The 19890-nt window shown below is 39.7% G+C and overlaps 1 protein-coding gene across 17 annotated transcripts in view; it reads right to left on the bottom strand.

Moving 5' to 3' along the window:
* Positions 1-19890, bottom strand: part of MYO16 (myosin XVI) — a 591124-nt gene that overhangs the window by 157452 nt on the left and 413782 nt on the right. For all 17 annotated transcript variants that reach the window (XR_012002051.1, XM_072761001.1, XM_072761005.1 and 14 more), the window contains 2 exons: positions 14052-14204; positions 10146-10346 (listed from right to left, as the gene is read on the bottom strand). Coding sequence is in view for 16 of the 17 variants with exons in the window: in XM_072761001.1 (XP_072617102.1) it covers positions 10146-10346; positions 14052-14204 (354 nt within the window). In the remaining variant the exon portion in view is untranslated. The remainder of the gene's footprint in view (positions 1-10145; positions 10347-14051; positions 14205-19890) is intronic.

Below are 19890 nucleotides of genomic sequence, written 5' to 3'. Positions count from 1 at the left end.
ACCAAGCAGCACAAAAACAGAAGTGGGCAGGTTATGGGGGGAGGTGGGGAGGAACAGTCCCTGCTGTAGTGGGATGAACTCTCCTTGTCTGCTCTTCAAAGTGGAGAGCACAGAACACAATGTTTGTGATGAACTACAAAGGACATGGCAAAGTTTCCCTGATGTGCTCCACAAACCCAAGTGAGGCTACATCCTGGCCAAGAGGATGTGAGCTGGGGCTGGTGGTCACAGAGCCCAGTGTGGAGACTCTGTGTGGATGAAGTCCAGAGACCAGGGCTGGGGGGAGCAGCCAGCCCAAAGCATCAGCACACCCCCCGCCGGCAGGAGCGGGTGGTGCATCACAGGGATGCACGGAAGCACCCAAGCAGGGTGAGCCCTGAATGCCAAAAGGCATCCTTCTTGGGCAGCTGCTGCGAGGACATAAGACCACACAGCTCAAGAAAAGAGAGAAAACAGAACTCCTAAGGTCACGGAACAGGGCCTCCTCTGCAGTGGAGGCAGGAGGGACCTCACCTTCCAGGTACATTTGTAATTATGATTATTTAAAAGGACTAGTTCTTCACCACTGAACCGAGTCCCTGCATGCCAATGAAAGCAAGTGAAGGACGTCCTATTACTGGACGGAGACCAGAAATATCACTGGAGCTGCCTGGGTTTTTATTTGGTTCCAAGGAAAGGACTGTCTCTGCTGAACATATTTGAAAAAGCAGTGTGAGCCAAAAATAAAACTGAATCTGATTACATCCCCCGAGTTGTGCTTGTTCAACTACCAGGTCCACGAAGAACAAGCGTGTTAAAATGGTCTGGAAGATCCGGTCTTTAAAAGGGAAAGGGAAGTGCATTCTTCCACCAGGGAGACCTACAGTTAGTGGCAACCCTGCTTCAAAGAGTGGGTTTGTGAACAGCCAATGAGGAAAGCAGCCGTCACGGCCACGAGCGCGTCTGTTATTACCAAGTAGAAAGAGAATAACTACCTCTACCTTTGAACTGTGTTGCTGGAGAAACAAAAAGATAAATGGAGCAGAGGAAGTTCATACACTTTTAAGTAAAACCATCCATTCATCCCTTTATTGGTAACCAGAGCCTCTCCTGCCAGGTGCCATCCAGCGGCTCCTGCGTGAGCCAGGGGCCGTGAACAAGAAGGAAGCACTTGGATTAAGTTTGGATGGCTGTTTGGTATCTGGCAATCGACTGGTATTTGGCTATTAACTAGGGTTCTGGGTTCTGATTTTGGCAATTAACTGGGTTTCTGATTTTACCATGAATTGAAAAGTGGGACAAATATGGGAAATCAGTTTTACTGCTTTACTTTTTTGAAGTGGGTTGAGAGGGAGAGGAGAGCGTGGGAGGTGGTTTGGGAATTGAGTGCAGTTGGCTTCTGGATCTGCTGAGCTGAAGATGCCAGCCAAGGAGAGATCTTAACAAGCATATATGCAGGCGTGAAGCCCACAGAACAAATAGACTGGAGTTTCAGGAGTCATGTCATGTTGGAAACTGAATTTTGAGGGTATATAAAGCCCTCGCAGGAGATATAAAATACTCTCCTGGGAAGCATCGATATTTATGGAATGGAAGTAAATTCACTTATCAGCCAAATTTATAATCCCTTTCTCTACCATGTTATTCATGTGATGCAAAATATAATTTCTGGAAAAGAGATGGTTGGGATTACCGGGTGATAAAAACTCCAAACTTTGGAATATATTCTTGAATATAATACATCACATCAGAATGTATATAAAGAATGGATTATAGGAAAAGAAATGAAAGATCATCTTCAAGCAAATATAAATGGGTCTGATAACTTTTCACGAGTGGTTTCAGCTTTCTATCTGAGGTTTGCTGACAAGAGTCTCAATTTTGTGTGTAGTGGTGAATTGATCTCTCTATAGCCATCAATATTTATAAGTAGAGACTTCTACTTTTTTACTTTTCCATGAAGTGATTCTAACAGTACTGCTTGCTTTCATTCTGATTCGCTTTATGTAATAAATACTAATAAACAAAGAAAGTTAGGAGCACACAGCATTATTGTTAAGGGTTCTTATCTAGCATCTGAATATAGACATTGCCTTGAAATTGCCATACCTGAAACTTATGAATAGGCCTCATTCGTTCCTTTTAGGGGGAAAAAACAACAACAACAACAACCCAATCAACTAACAATAAGATATCAATATTTCAAGAAACCTACAATTCCTTATTTACAATTTTCTGTGGATCCATGAAGATAACAGAACCTATTAAATCCCCGAAGAAACAGTGAGATGCCCTGAATGAGAGCCTGCATTTTCTATTCCAGACAAACCCCTGGATAAGGAAACATTTATCAGGTCTCCTACAGAAATTTACGCCAGAGGCAAAACTGATATGAGCAACAGAGGACCAGGGGCCTTGCTGAGTTCATTTTTATTTTTCCAGAAGTCTGCCCAAGAGGTGAGCACATACAGATGTAAATGAAGCTCATTCTGTGTGGGTCAAGATATCTTGAGCCAAGAAAAAAAAAAAAAAAAAAGAAAAGAAAAAAGTTATCTTGGTCAAATACCCTTTAATAGTATCTGTTTGGCTTAGACCAGACAGCCAGAAAGCTTTCATTGTTAAGTCTGGGGATCCTGCCTGGAGAAAAGAGAGACAAATAAATGGAAGGCTCCCTATTGATTAGTTCATCTCCTTTTTTCTTTTGATTTAAAGGTTCACTCTCCAAGTCTTCTTGGGCTCATCGTGTCCCTCACAGATCTCTGGGGTGAAGATTGGTTGACAAGTGACAGAAAGAATTGAGAAATTGAACAGGCCACTATTTCCTCTGCATACGTGTAAATATGTCTGAAAGGACAAGAGGCAAGAGGTGTGCTGTCATCGGTACTGACCTAGAATCTCCTGCAGTAGCTTTACCTCTCAGGTCTGAGTAACAGCATCAATCTCAACCAAAAAATTTCAAACTTAGTTTATCCCATGATAGGGGTAGATCTTATTCAAGGAGAAGGAAAAAAATCAGATGTGTTCCAGACTGGCCACAAATCAGTAATACCATTCTTCCCCCACATGACTTTGATCAGCGATGTTTTAGTAACATGGTTCTCATAAAGGCCTGTGGAAATCAGTGACGTGAACACTAATGATCAAGGCCTATGTGTTTGGGATTACCACGTGATCTGTGGGGATGCAGTTTAGGGGACAGAAAAAGGGATCCTGATGAAAATAATCAAAGTCCACCCACGGAAAGACACATCTACAAGCACATTATATAAAAGGGCTATACATTCTTAATCTGTTGTAAAATTACATCTCAGAAAATCGCAGAAAATATAAATCGCAGAGAATGCTTTCATTTCCTTCAGGCAAACAACAATGGAAAGGATCTTCTAAAATCTGCAATAAAATTTCACATGCCTCTTTGCCCCATTAAAATATTAGTCATGAAGCTAAATGATAAAGAACATAATTTTTTACACAAATTCTCGAAGATCTAGGAAGAGGTACTTAACATGAAAACAACCTGTTTATTCAGTGGAAAACAGGATGTCATGTTATCATCAGTTAAAAAATTATCTAAATATTTTCTCTTCTAGTATTATAATTTTCACAGAAAAATATCTCCATTTCTACACTTTCCACTGAAGTTTTTCAAGCATGATAGGAAGAGAGAAAAAATATCATATTATAACTTTGGTGGTTACATTTTTCCCTATCCCCTGTTGAAGTGATGATATTAATTACACTAGGATAAACAAAAATAAATATTCTAATGTGACTTACAAAGTACTGCTTCAGGCACTAAGCACATTAATAAGATACAAAAATTAACAAGTATATTTTTTGACTAATGAAGGACATTTTATTACTGACTTAATTTACACAAGTTAACTGGGCCCTAATATTCTCATCTGAAAATATAGCCAGTGGATTAGACGATCCCTGAAATATTTTCTAGCCTTCAATACTTGTTATTGATGAGTTCAAAATATTGCTAAATACAGTGGTGCATCTACATGCAAAGACCTTCGGATATTATTGGGGAACCATGACTCATATTTGATGTGACACCTCAAAATAATCTTCGGGGCATTGATTTCTTGCCTAATATGTGACCTCAGAACAAGTTTATGAGGTTGACAATTATATCCTCCTGAATTACAAACTCTATGGATGTAGCAACTGTGGGTCAGTGTCCTGCTCAAAGCTCCGGTGATGAAATCCCCCTGTGTCCTGCAGATCTCCTCTACAGTATCACACGGATTTTAGGACTATAGACAACAAACACTTTAAGAATTTCACACACACTGTAATGGAGATGGGGGCCTACATGGTACTGGAAATGAGAAGCAAAATAGGGTAGTGTGACCTACCACCCTGTGGTGGGTTGAAGAGTGTACCCTCAAAATTCATGTCCACCCAGAACCACAGAATGTGACCTTATTTGGAAATAAGATCTTTCAAAGATGTAATTATATAAGACGAGGTCACAGTGGATAGGGTGGGCCCTAAATCCAATGCCTGATGCCTTTAAAGAAGATGAGGGGAGGCCATGGGAAGACAGAGGCAGAGACCGGGAGCTGTATCTACAAGTCAAGCAATGTTGACACTGGCACCCACCAGAAGCCAGAAGAGAAGCTTGGAACAGAGTTCCCTCAGACTCTGCTGAAGGGACCAAACTTACTGACACTGGATTTTGGATTCTAGTCTCTGGAAATGTGGGGTAAATTTCTGCTGTTTCAATTACACAGCTTGTAGAACTTTGTTAAGGCACCCCCAGGAGATTCACGCATAGCTGTTCAATCTTTGGCGAGTCATTGAACTTCACCAAGGCTTACTTAACTGAAAAACTGACATAGCAACATTCATACAAAAGGTCTCAGAAGAACTTTGTAAATCAAAAAATGCCATGCCAGCATCAGACATCGCTATTGATTAGGGAAGGAAGAGATCAATGAAATTTGGATCAGGCCAAGACCTTGCTCCTAAGATGGGTAAAGTTTGGAAGGACAGGAAAGAGGTATTCCAGGTGAAGAGAACCACATGAGCAAAAATAGAGGTGGAGAAATGTAGGGGGCTCTTTCAAATGAATAAAATGTAAAGAAATTACATAATCTTATGAGTTAAAACCACTCCATTCTCTTCTGGAGGCCAGAACTCTGACATCAAGCATCTTTACCCTCCTGGAGGCTTGAGGGGACATGCATTCCTGCCTTTTCTAGCCTGTGGGGGCCCTAAAGCTCCTTGCCCCATGGCTGCATCTCTCCCGTCCCTGCCTCCATGCTTGCATGGCCTCCTTTTCTCTCCTAAATCTCTCTCTGCTTCCTTCCCATAACCTTGGATTTAGAGTCCCCCAGATAATCCAGGGTATTCTCCTCACCTCGAGATCCTGAATTTAACTACATAAGCAAAGACACTTTTTCCAAATAAGATTCCATTCCCAGGACCTAGGGGTGAGCACATGGCCATATCTTTCTGGGGGGCTACCATTCAGCCCACTGCAATATTTAAGGGTTTGGAGAGAGAAACACAGACACATCATCTCAGGCAAGAACAATGTCACCAACTTGATTTGTATAAACCAGGCCACTCATACAGGACACTCATCTGGGCTCCAAAGAGAATCACTTTGTGTTTAAGAAAATTATTGCAATAAACAATTTTCAAAGACCTTATTAGCAGACTACAAAGGTCAGATAGGCAAGTATCATATTTTATAACTATTACTTTGACCTGTATTTTCATTGATTTAATTTTTATTACTTCAGATTGCTTTAGTATCTCCTAATCCATTCACTTTTCTCACATTAAAATTTAGGACCTTCAAAATACTATTTCCTATTAGAGTTAGTTCAGAATCACCTTAATGGAAATTCAAATTTCCTCGGAGCCAATGTCTTTTTCCAAATCATAATTCTTCTTTCTTTCAAGATTCTTAATTTTAAAAGCCAATAAAATTAGACACTCTTCTGGATTTAATGCTTATCCATCATTTAAATCACCACTAGAGGTTCAAGAGCAATTCCTAAAACAGCTAATCCATATATGATTTAAAATTTGCTAAAACAAATAACAACAACAACAAAAAACCCTCAGCCTTCTTTAATTCAGATCCATGCTCATTAATGAGACTCTGTTAATATTTCATGCACAGCCTCTTCCCATTTACTTTAGAATATTTCTGTAATGGAGATTGGAAAATACACCAGGCTCCTATGAGTAATGAAAAATTCAAATGTGTTTAGGAAAGATCTTCAGCTATAATTCAAATAATGTTACTTAAACATCTCTAAAAGGACCTAGGGGCCTCTGCTCCAAACAAGATTCAGAAGCATGGCGGGGTCTCATAGCCAGAGCAGAACTGTTAGATGGGCAAGTCTTTCCTGGTAGGCTGGATGTCAATATTGTTACCAGCCACAATGATCATCCTGCCCGTGTGAGGTAAGTTTTCACTCGCCAAACCAGGTAAACCAGTCACAGAAGAGCAAATGGTGATCCGAGCGACACTCTAGCCCATCCATCTGGCCAAAAAAGAGGCCACAAAGAAACCCAAGAACCCTAGAGCCACTGAGCTCTTCCCTGGGATCAGCTTTATCACCAAAGGGCCCTTCAGGAATGCTCATACTACTGTCCAAAATAGATCGTGCATGCTGTTTCTAAACCAATTAGCTCTTTGCTCTGTCTCTGGATTTATAAAATGCAGAATATGCTGCTTTTCTTGAAAATGTAAAAGCTCAAAATTAAATATATGTAGCTACATCTGATGATTAGAAAGGCATATGGCTTGACATATTGCCACAAATTACATATAATCTATACTGTAACATGTGAATGAGTCCTTAGGGAGTCCTTGGGGTAAGACTCATTAGTAGATCTCAGTTAAATGAAAGATTTTTATAAAACCACAAAATTGACTCCAATTATGGAAAATCCTGCTTAAAACATAAAGGCACTTTTACAGAAAAATTCATAATTCCATGGGGTTTGGCTCTGAGGCAGCTAATCAATTGACTGGCTCTGCTTTGCTTTATCACTATCAGAGCTCAATAAAATAACTGTATTTATTCAAACTGATTGTTTTTGTTTCCCCAAGTTTAAAAAAAAAACAAAAAACAATTGAAATTATATTAAGTGGTTACAGAACAATTTTTAGAAGCAAACATAAAATAATTAACAAAGTATTATCCCAAAGCTTGGTCCCATTCAGTTTCATGCAATTAGCATTTATTGAACAATCTAACAAATCTCCAAGATTCAATACAAACAGACTTAGGAGGCAGGTCAGGTAGAGACGGACTTAAGATAACTTGCTTAAAACTTAGAATCACTACTTATGTCTCATTGCAATACTTCAACTAAATCCTAAGAATTAATAAATGCTCAATATGAAGAAAATATTAAAAATTCGAATACAGGACTAGAAGATTAGGTACTGTTAGAAAAAATTTTAAAGGTTAAATCTCTCATACGTAAAGGCAGTTAATGGGTTAACAACACTCTAGGAGTGTGTGTGTGTGTGTTTGTGACAAATCTTGCACCGAGTCCCTCTCCATGGCCATTCACTGCTCGGTTCATCCTACTGCTCCAAGCTACCATAACTTCTCCTTGCCTACCTGTTCCACTCAGGTGTATCTCCTGCTGACCACATTCCTCCTTCTTTTCCCTTGGTTTTCATGATTCTCTTTCCTATTCCTTTTCTTCATCTTCTCCATGCTCTTCCTAAGTGAAATCATCAAGATACACATTTCCACAAATATGCCTATGTTTCTAAAAACAACCAACCTCTTTTATTTGTCACATCCTATTGAAGTTTCTATTAAAAACCTCAAATTCAAAACATCTATACTGAATATCTTTCCTCCCAGACTGCCTCTTTTCCCGGATTTCCTCTTGTGGTTGGCACTAGAACCATCTGACCATCGGAGAGATTCGCCTGTCATTTCAAGCTACAGTTCCCACTGGCTTTGGAGATTGTGTCATTGGCATTGCATCATTGGCATTGCAGCCTCCTCTTGAGGACACCAGCTCTGCGATCTTCTCCTTCGGTCCAAACCCAGTGCTTGCTTGAGTGTTTCCAGAACCTCCTTCTTCTCTCCCCGAGTCTATCCTATGTCGTGTCCTTTGTGCCTCTCCCCGAGTCCACCCTATGTCGTGTCCTGTGTCTCACTTCATGTCATGTCCTCTGTGCCTCACTGTCTGAAAATATTTGAGGAGTTAACACAACCAAGAGGAGTAGGTCCTCAGTAGTCCATGTATATTTATTCATGATTTGGCCCCAAGGAGCCTTTCTTGAGATTTATTTCCAGCCAATCTCTGTAGACTTAACTGTACTTCTTGTACCATTTCCCATATCTAGAGTGGGTGGACATGGCAGAAAGGCCTACAGCACTCTCAGGAAGAGCCGCCTTCCTGCACTGCACACGTTCGAAGGCAGGAGGATTCTCAGACTTCTTTGCAGCTAGCATCTGATTGTTCTTTAGCTTCCACCAATCTGGAACTATTGCACAAGATTCAAAGGTAGGCGTGATGGAGGCCATGCTTCTGCTGCTTCTCCTGTTTTGGCTCATACGCACATCATGAAGATGCTTCGTCTTCTCTCACAGTGGAGAACCCCAGGCCCTGTCACTGTGTCCCTGACTCCTCCATGCTGAGTGCCGGGGTATAGGCCCTTTAAAGGTATCAGCAGTGGGTGGTGGCCACAGAGAGTCAGAACCTAGAGCAGCAGCTTCTCGATTTGGCTGGAAGCTTCTGGATCAAAGATGAGGCCATGGTTAGGTTGGAAACTCCATCCTGTGGTGTAGTTTTGAGTTATTTCTGAATGTTCAGCTTGGAGTCTCGTGAGGATTATTTTCCCATACCAGATTATTTTCCACTTGAATAGCTATAGTGGATTCTGCTCGATGCAACTGCATCCTGGGGGATGCACATGCTATTCAAAATTCCACATCTACCCCAGAATGCTCCTTCCTTTTATCCTCACTGAACTCTATCTCATCCCCACATTTGACCTCCACTAGAATATATTTCCACACTTAGGTTGGGAGCCAAATGATTGCTTCCTTCTTCAGGGTAATATAGAGCTTCGTTAATATTACCAATGTTATTATAAGCAAATTCTATCATAACTATGTTAATTTGCCTTTTCCTGATTTGCTGACAGTGAGATATGTGAGGGCAAACAATGCAGTTTATTCATCTGTTTCTCTAATACTCTAGGTTTGGCACCTAGTAGAGTCTCAGTGGACATTGGCTGGAATGATCTGAAACACGCTGATTGGAGGTTTCACCTTCCGGTATGTGACTTCCGCTAAGTGCCAAATGGGAGAAAACCAGGGGCCACGAATTCAAAAGTGGAAGACAGTTAACATAGATGGGCCTGGATTGAAGGTAAGTGGGACTTGGATTGGAGTATCTAAAGATGTATACAGTACAGTGTGACCTTGGGAAGAAGGCAAGGAGGGTATTTCAAGCTTGAGCAGGAGGAGTGGATGCCCAGAGAAGCATGGAATGCAGAAACAGTGAGTGGATTAGAAAAAGTCCCCTGAACAGAGGTATCACCTGATGGTGGTGGTGGGGGGAGCGGGGGTAGGGGGATTGTGACATGTAAGCCATGGCTAAAAAGACCAGCATCACCTCAGAGCCTGGGATATCAGCTTGGCCTACAGAGTGTGAGGATTTTTTAAGCAGGTAAGAGGAGCTACTTGAAGGTACCTAAGAAAGAAAGCATATTTTACTAAACTGGTTAAGTAGCTGAGAGAGAATTGAGAGTAGCTTTCTTTACTCAGGTTGATATGCTTTAAGAAAAATAATTTAATACTAAAAACTGCATTGAGGGCAAGCAAACTCAAAAGACCAATATTTGTTTAGATAATGAAGGGATCCCAGAGTTCAGAGCAGAGCTGTGTGTATTAAAGCCACGGCCCTCTTGCTCATGTTATATTAGAATCTGGGGAACATGATGGAAGGCCCTGACCACCTGCTTCATCACCCACATTCTGAAGATGCGAAGTCCTTCTCAGGTTAAAATAAAAGAGCTGAGGAAAGTAAAACTGTGCTGGTTGTTCAGCCAACTTTAACTCATGAAAATAAGAAACTCTAAAATATCTAAAACTTGCAAGTTCATCCTGACAACATCGTGACGCATGCGACATTGTGCCACTCTTTCAACTCACCCTTCCTGCATAGTGCATGGTGGTGAACGCCGCACCCTGATCTCTGAGTGCAACATTCCCGTTCCCATCCTTCATGGGGGAATACACGGCATTTGTGTTTGAAGATTCTAGGAGACTTTGTAGCTTTTTGGGAAGATTCGGTTCCATTGACCAAATCATCTGACTTTCTTCATCCAATAAAGAGAGAAATCCAGATGGCTTCTGAAAATCAAGAAGAGAGAATATGTTTCTTCCATCACTCAAATGGATGGTTCTGTCATCATGCAGGTATGCTCATTTGTATTTTCATTATGTTCCTATAAGCACTGAAAAAAATGAATTCATCTACTTTTAATACACACATTTGTGTTTGCTCACTATCATATCCCTAATACCTGGCCAAACTCTGAGATAATGTAGGCTGTAACAGTATTGGTTGATTAATAATTGATTGATAATGAATACATGGATTAAAGAGTGTGCTTTAAGGTCATTAAAACACTGGAGATATTAAAAAGTATATTCTTATTTCAGTAAGAAAAATAAAATTGCCAAAAAAAGGAGAAGTATAATTTTTCTTGACCTCTAGCCTGTATCGACCTCTTCATAGTTAACAGTGGGCAAGTAACTTATCCAAAAACCGAAACTACAATCCTGTTGAGTCATAAAAATTCTAGAAAAAATCCTATTCAGCAGGAAGTAGAAGTGACTATAATATTTCAGTATTAAGACCGGGAACATATAAAGTTGGAAGCCATAACTTGTAAAAATTCAAATTAGAAGTCTGACAGTTTATAGCTGTCAAACACGGAAGCTAAAGTCATACATAAGCAACCACTTAAAATTAATCTCACGTGAAGGAAAACGCTGCTTGAAAGAACTTCTCAACCACTGACAGTTCACTTCCCGCACACAGAGGACACCATTGTGCCCACGCGGTTTACACATCGGATGAATAACTTTTACCCACTGTCGTGCTGTTTATCTTTCCTTCCCTAGGAAAGTTCTTCTGTTGACATGTCAAATCGACCTTTAAAAATAAGGTAATTTATATTATTTATTTTTACCTTATTCTGTCATATATCTTAATTCTTCACATCAAGTCAGCATGCTTATGGAGATGTGAATACTATAAAATAATTCTTCTCAGGAAGTGAAGGGATCTATACTGACTCCTACAGTGATTCAGTTTATATTTTCACCCGAGGTCACCAAACCATGACATTACAGGCCTTTCATGATGTTATTTATTTGGCCAATAGAAAGTTGTTTCCTTGTGGCTGAACTATTTTAGTTGTTTCAAGCCCTTTAGAGTTTCCTCATGGTAAGGAAAATGCAGAGACAGTTGTCTCAGGTATGCAAGAGTTGGAATACTTCTAGTGCCACCCATAGAGAAGAAAGGTTGAAAGTGGCAGCCATGGGAAGGCTCTATACCTGGTGGGCATTCACCTACCAAGGGGTGCCCTTTGCAAGACATTTGGCAACTGAAGGTTATCTCTGGAGTGAGCAGACAGACAGCCTCCTTGGGAAGGAAGGAGAAGAAGGACTGGCAAAGGGTGAAAGGAGCACCAGGAAGGAATTGGATAGGCCTACAAAAAGCAAGCTGACACACCTCAGCAAAAGACCTAGGTCACTAACACCTCCAGAGACTTGTGGTACCAACACAGAGGTGGATTGGTCAGGGGGTGTGGAGAAGGAAGTCCACTGTATGGCACATACTCAGATAACCTGGGACCCTATAAAGAGCCCAGAGGTGCAAAAATAAAATATAGGTACACAAAATGGATGGAGAGAAGCCCGAAAAGAAAAGTCAATGAGGAGTTGGCAAGTACCGGTCATTCTTGGGATGTTTCGAAAGATCAGGTTCTTCATTTCAATTTGTAAAACCTATTTGCTGAAGAGTAAGATGGTGATACTTAAGAGCGTAAGTTGCTTCTTCACCTGTGCATTTGAGTATTGTGCCACAATACTCCTTCATGTGCTATTACACTTACACTCCTCTCACACACACTCGAGTATGCACAGACACGCTCTGTGCATGGAGGGGTAAATGGACTAGTTAAGGGTGTTGCATGGGCATTCATGTTTCAGGGGCAGTGACAGACTTTCTCTTTGGAGGCTAGAATTTAGAGATTTAGTGCATGTTTCAGTAACTCAAAGTCAAGGCCCCACATAGTATAAAGGAAGTGATTGCTTCCAACATAGCCAAACTGCTCTACTCCAAAAGCAAGAGGATATTTTCCAAGGATAGAGTAGTCAGATACCAATGAGATATTTTTTAAAGGATTACAATTTGTATTGTCTCCAAAAGTTTTACAATTCATATGTATTATGTTTTCTGGATGTCTGATATCAAGCCATGAAAAATGGTGATAGTCAAACTATGACTTGGAAACTTGCTGATGCGTCTGAAGAAGAAAACGGAACATGGAAAAGAAGTCATAAAAAATGGCTTTCAATTCCTTCAGAAGTAAAGGCTTAAGCGAGATGGAATTGTTGTGCAAAGTATATGCCATTTCACCTCAACAACAGAAATCAATGAAGATCGACAGTTCCAAAATGCACTATACATGTGGAGAGTCAGGTGAGAATCTGATCCCTTCCTCCATGGACATAAGACAAATGCATGTTTGTTGAAACATGAATGTGGCTTAAGCAAAAATCCAGATGTCTGTGAGCAGGAGAAGATTGCAGTTACTGTAATCAAGAAGGAAACAAGAAGCTTCCTTTATATTGTGGGGTACACCTGCCTGGTATGCATATTTGCAGGTACATCCAAGCTTCACCCTATACTTGGTATAGCTCTTCATTCTTATGGGTATCAAAGAGTAGTCACAAAAATGCCCATTCTCATTTCCAACTGACGAGTGTCCTCCTATGGAAATAATCACTCCATGGCAAGATCTCAAGGATAGCCATTGAAGAGATAGAAAGAAGGTCATGCTGCTGGCCACTGGTTAGCATTCAAGGATATAACCACAAGCGAGAATGAGGGCGGCAGGTGTCTGAGACTTTAGATACACAGCTCACTATATACTGCCATCACTGTGAAGACATTTTTAAACCTTACATAGAGAAGTTATATACCATGTGTGTCATGATGAAGGAGGGCTTCCTGGAGGAAGAGGGCTTCTTCTGTCATTAAAATAAAGAATGTTGATGAGCAGACAACAGGAGAAGAATATTTTACATATTAGGCAAATGTATAAAATAAACATATAAATCTACATTTATAGAAATAAAGGGTAGGAAATTACATCCTATGCTCTCCAGTGGCTGAAAGGTAGCAGGCTTAAACAATGTTCAAGCATTGTAGAGATATTATTGATAGATGTATATCATGTCTTTCTACATTAGTACAGAGGGATTTCTGTTTGTGTAGGAGATTTTTGTTTTTATGATAAAGATATAGAGGCAAAGATTCTTGCATTATAAGGTAGAGATAATAAAGGTTAAGAGTCATCACTGGCAGATGTCCTAAGATTATATGTCCATATACAGATCTATCAATGGTTTTCCATATTTCAAATTACAAATTGAAGAAAAATTTAAAAGATTCCATTGAATCTGTTCTATGATCTTGTTAGTCTTACTATTGTCTTATAAAATATTAATTTTGTACACTGGAGATTTGGAACTGTGCCAAAGGAGAGTTTTATTGACAAAAACAATGCTGACTATTTTTATAACAAAATTATCTGGTATTTCTAGTCCTTTCAATGAACTGATAATCCCTCAAATGTCCCTTCAGAAAAGGGTAACTTGTCCTCCTAAATCAGCTCTGAAAAAAATAAATTTCTGAAAAAAAAAAAACCCAGCAAAGTCTCATATATAAAGATATCTCAAAATAAAGGCCCCTTGAAAGAAAATTTTTTGTCTCCAATATATTTAAATCCTGCAAAGTATCTAATTATATTATATGAATACCTGGAAAAAAAAATCCAAAACTCCAGCCTGGTTACCAGGAGAATAAGCTGTTTCCATGGCAACTCCCTCTTGTACACATTCTGTTTGCTCATGTAGAAAAAGTACTTCATTGATGTAGTGGTGCATCTTCTCATTGGTCATGTTGACACAAAGCTATTGGAGGGGAGAAAGAAAACAATTATGGCCATGCAAATCCACTCGTTCTGTGACGACTTCAGGTCAGTGACATATTGACTCAAGAACGTTCCACACCCATTCATTAGTCTATTCAGATTAATTGTTACAGTGCCGCTTGAGAAGTCAAAGAAAAGAGTTTCACCTGATATTGTTGACTTCTTACGGTCTCATTATTCAATTTAAAAACAAGAAATATAATTTTAACACTAACTTACAAAGTTGGGGTTTAAAATACAGCTGAGTATTTAAAAATTTTCCAAAAGGAAATTATATCTGGGCTCTCGTCAACAATTGAGGATAAAAGTTGGGTTTCTTCCTTCTGTCTGATTTGGCCAGTGGTTGTTAGAACTTCTCCTCTCCGTCCCTTGACAACTAGAGTCCCTGAGATACAGGTAAAATTGGAAGTGCTTCATATTTATGTTAAAACTTTCTTTGACAAACCCTCACTTTCACCCATCAATTCTCGGGATATAAAAATATTACAACCACCTCCGGTGACAACATGTCACATAAGACATTGAACTTGACATGCTTGGTTGTTAAGGCAAAAACAGTTTGAATATGGACACAGACCAATAAGTCTGCACATTACAGCTGGCAAAGAGAGAGACAGAACTCATTATTTAAATATCATATGGAAAATACTTCCTTCCTTGTAACTGATACAGCCTAGCACATTCATCCCCTTGCTTTGTTCCATTGAAACTAAGTGAGACCAGCCGACCCAGATCTGTGCTTACTCGCCAGAGTATAAATCTCCAGCAGTGATTCTGGAAAGACAAGCCCTTTCCATAAAACTTGTGTAGCATCTGTTCACTGTAGCAGCCCCACCAGGAAAGCAATACATTTACTCATTACTCTCATTTTGTCATAAATGAAAAACAGAAATTTCTGAAAACTGTTGGTAGACAAGAAAAATGGAGACTTTAAAAGCTTATTTCGCTTTGTTTTAAAAATAATACTTTGAGATGTTTCCCCAATCTAATCAGATGTTATGCTCCTCTAATAATGAAGAAATTTTGTTACTAAAGATGAAGGAAAGCTATCAAAGGTTGTTAAAAACTCGGGATGAAATATTTTCAGTAAATGAACAGAAAATAAATGACTCCATTATGGAATGAAACTGCCGGAAAATACTCTCCTTAATTATATGATAAATACAATTGTCATTTTTCCAAATTTTTGATATTAAAAAATATACGAAATCATTTAAGAAGACATAAGTCGATTCTGTATCTCAGCAGTCCGATCTTCTACCAAAGAAGTGGTTTATAAGTGGTTCTGGAGAATATGCCACATGTGATATATTTTAAGAAATGAATTGCTCAGGAGATAAAGGTCGAAGCCATGAAAAATAAGGAGATGCCTGTTACTGTGTGTTGTCTGATATATTACTGTCTGATGAAGTATTCCAAAACAAGAACATCCCTGGATGATTCTCTATTGTATAAGAAACACCCAAATTACAGGACATGTATCTCTATTTTCAGTAACTGAAAATACTTAGATGTGGATGTCTCAAACATGCTGAACAGGATTCTCTTATCACTCTGCATTCACAATAGATAGCAGGCCTGTAGTTGCAAAAACTACTTTCCATGACAACTTGCCTGAATCCTCTCACCCTTGACTGCTTCATAGCTGCGCATCTCCCGATATACCTGGCTGTTCTGACTGACTAAGGCTTTTTGTAAAATTATACAGAGCTTTCAATTGCTATTATTTGACTAATATTTTATTGAGTTGAGTCTTGGCTTTGCTGAATTGATCTGCTGTTTCAGTGAAAATGGTGATACCAAGTGGGAGTGTAGTGAAAGTCACAGAAAAATTAGAAGGAGCTGGAGGGGGTCAGAGTACATCTTTTTTCTTCCCTCCCCTCCCCCCCAGGAAGGCCTAAAGTAATCTGCCAAACTTTGGCTAACATAAAAAGGATTTGGCCTGTGGTTTTGGTTACAATAACTCAATTTCTTACTCTCCTGGTCATGATGACTCATAAAACATCCAGCTTCTCTACCGAGCCTCAAATTTTTTAAGCTGAGGCATCGGAGAGTATTTTGTGACATGGAGCGATCAGAAAAATACACCTGAATCTTCTATTGTACATCATGTTCTTTGTATTTGGAGGGGGAAAAGAAGAAGTAATTTATTAAAATCCCATAGGGAAAATGCCAGCTGGATGTATAAAGCTCAGTAGGCTGTGGAGGGATTTTTGACTTGCAGCCTTCATTACAATGAATGCTCTCCGTAAAGGAAATGTTTTTGTGTTTCTAAGAGAAGAGCAATGCTGAGCAGTAAAGGAAATCACGAGGAGTATACACAGTTCAAAGTGGAATAGTTTTCAAACATTTTGCAGTAATGCGTACATTACACTTTTCTACCAAAACAGTTTGCCTTTCCCTAATCCTATACTGTTCAAAGCACCCACTGCTTGAACCCAAGTTAAAATGTAAAAGAAAGAAAAAAAAAAAAAAGAAAAGAAAAAGAAGAGAAAGAAGGAAAAAAAAAACAGAAAAAAATGTAAAAGAAGCAGTGTAGCATGAACGTCAACACTGCCAGGAAATGTAGCTAAGGGTGCTAATATGAATATAACAGCCTATGTCAGATATCTAGTTGAAAATGGAAAAAAAAATGTATCCCATCCACAAAATAGGTGGCCCCACTCATGGCCAGAGCCTGCCTACCCCTCCTTCAGCTTCACTGAACTGCTGTGTGGTGTGTGCCTATGTGGGTGTGTATTAGACAGAACCAGAGAAAGATACAGTGAAATACGTTTACAGGAAAATTAGTTTTCATATCTAGAAGCATCAATGCATTGATAACTGAGAATATGATCGACTTCAATGCAAAGCAATCATTTTTACTTTTTGACGTCATCCATCAGAATCATAATTGGGTTCCACTAAATTTCTGGGTATTCCTCCGAGCAGCCTGAATGTAAGCGAAGGTAAGTATTCATAGATGAAAATGAGCAATTGTTAAGTACTGTTTAATTAGCATGCACCCTTCTCTGATTAAAATACATGCTTTGTACATTAAGTGCCGTTGCTAACTGGTTTAATAATAAAAATTATGCACCCCTTGGAAACACTCTTTAGTAACAGAACATTATTGCTTATCCAGATGGCCTATCATTTGTATTAATGACAAACTTAATTTCTTGAGTAAATTTTCGCCAACTGTTCTCCCTTTACTTTTATTACTCAGTGAAATATCTCTGAAGCAAAAATATAATAGAGCATGACATTTACATCACAAAATTAAAGCAGGAGGTTAATTAAAGCTGACTCCAGTTGAAGGCAGAGCCCTAGACATTAGACAGCAATTCACATTCTTACTGCACACTGGAAATGCCCTCGAGCTCTTCGAAAAAGCTGATGTCTCAGCCTGACCCCAAACCAATCTAGTCAGAGTGAGGCCTAGACATTGATGTATTTCAAAAGCTTTCCAGGGGATTTTAATATGTAGATATGGTGAACATACTGGAAGAGATGATAGCACAGAACACACACAATCCATTCACTGATTTGTTTCTCAATTAATACAGATATGTCTGTAGACTACAGTAATGGGATGTCAGATTGTGCAGGAATGATGTCAGATTTTAGATATTCTGTGTTTTCAGCACGTGTTCAGCAGAACACTAATTGAATGAAATGTCAATTGATACTGTCTAAAAAACACTATATCAGAACCCCACTGGAGAAACACTGAGCCAACCTAAGTTAATGGTCTTCTCTGCAGGACTTCTCAGGGCCTTTCCTTATACCAAGTATACTGTGAATCTCTACCTTACTTTTTCAAAGCATGCCTCAGGGCCTGTTAGATTGCTCTGTGTTCTTCACCCAACAAATCAATCATTCCTGATTTTGACACATTGTCTATAAAACAGCAGGTGCAGAGGCTGGTGAGGGAATGGTACTTCTCTGATTTGTTTCAGCTTTTAAAATCTGTAATTTATTTTGCCTTCTTTGAATATCCTATTATGGTAGAGGCCTTTCTTCTCTCTGTCCTTGTTTGGGAGGGCCTGTTTACTTTCCCTTAGCACCATCTGTCTCAAACTGATAGACAGACAACAGTGCCTCTACTAATGTCATGTACGAGAGGCCCAGGGAGCTGTGTAGACGCCGCATGCTGGGCTCCTTCCCTCCAGGAGCCTAGTCAGCAGGAAGGAGCTGAGTGCCCACCCATGCCAGGCCCTACTGCTGCTGTGGTGTCTTCCCTGGGTGGGCTTGGGTTTCATCCTTTCTCCCTGCCCCTCCACTTCTCTTTGGTGGATTACTCTTTTCTAAACAAACCAAATGTCCTTGGCCCTTTTGGTTGCCCTTTGAAACTTCAAAATCAAACTGCAGAACAGGTTTTAAGCAAAGCTAGGTGGAAGTTACGTCACAGGCGTAAAAACATCGTTTCTATTCAGGCGTGCCTGGGTGGCTCCATCAGCCAAGCGGTCAACTCCTGGTTTCAGCTCAGCTCATGATCCCGCGGTCGTGGGATCGAGTCCCACGTGGGGCTCCACACTTAGCACAGAGTCTGTTTGAGACACTCTGTCTCCCTCTGCCCCTCCCCATGCTCACGCTCTCAATAAATAAATAAATAAATAGATCTTTAAGAAATGTATTGTTTTTATCCAGGCAAGCTCTGTCTCAACATTTCTTTTAGTGATTCTCTTACTTAGAGCCACACAGGCTCACAAAATAAGTTCAAATTCTAATGGGCTTAATTCATACTTGTATTCTCCTTTAATAGGAGTAATTACTACTCTGGGATTTGAGGGGTTGACAGGAGGGGTGGCCAACAATAAACCCATTGGCTAAATGGATTGCTATATTCTACATTATAATCTACTAACGTCAGAATTGGAAACTACAAATGAAAAGAAAAACTATATTTTTATATATTTTGTATGCTACCTTGTCCATAAAATATATCCTTCCATTTACATAAAAGCCATACTCAGTTGTTGGGAATGTAACTTCTGGTCAAAATTCTCATATTTTAAAGTGTCGGGCACTATACTCTTCATCACTTTTCAACAAAAGATAAGTGTGTGTGTGTGTGTGTGTGTGTGTGTGTGTATTTAGCAACAAATCTCATCTTAATCAATATGCCTTCTCATTTCACATTAACTTGTTAATGTAGGTCTGAAAACAATAATCAATACATAATTTCTACTAAAATATTCATTCTTTTTAAAGTAGTTGTCATTACTCAGGATTAAATGCAAAGCTAAGAGGTACTCCATAAATAACGAGCTCTTCAGGATAGTGGTCACAAGGTGGCAGAGGGATAAGCTAGTACAAGGAGCACTGGCCTTGGGGCCAGATGGACGCACATCCACACTGCCCACTTGGCCAGCAAAGCCTTCCCCAGGGGGTTGCCGTGAGAGTCAGAGATCATCCAGAAAGAGGGCCCAGCTCATGGTGGGGGCTAGAGAACTTATAGCCATTGTTGATTATTTATTAGCAGAAAACTAAATGAATCTATACTCCTGGTCAGCACATTTGGGCTTTCTATCCAAACAGCCGTCACTGTAAATGTAAGCTTTTCCTTGGTTGGTCATCCCTGAAAGAACTCAGTTCACTCTTGTCTAAGGTGACCTGATGGATATTTTCAAACCCATTCATTCTTCTTCCGACGTCCTGAAACATTTCCTCTTAATTGCTCT

The sequence above is a fragment of the Vulpes vulpes genome, chromosome 6 (genome assembly GCF_048418805.1).
Source record: "Vulpes vulpes isolate BD-2025 chromosome 6, VulVul3, whole genome shotgun sequence".
NCBI lineage: Eukaryota > Metazoa > Chordata > Mammalia > Carnivora > Canidae > Vulpes > Vulpes vulpes.
The sequence above is the reverse complement of the archived record's forward strand: the minus strand, read 5'-3'. Positions and strand labels throughout refer to the sequence as shown.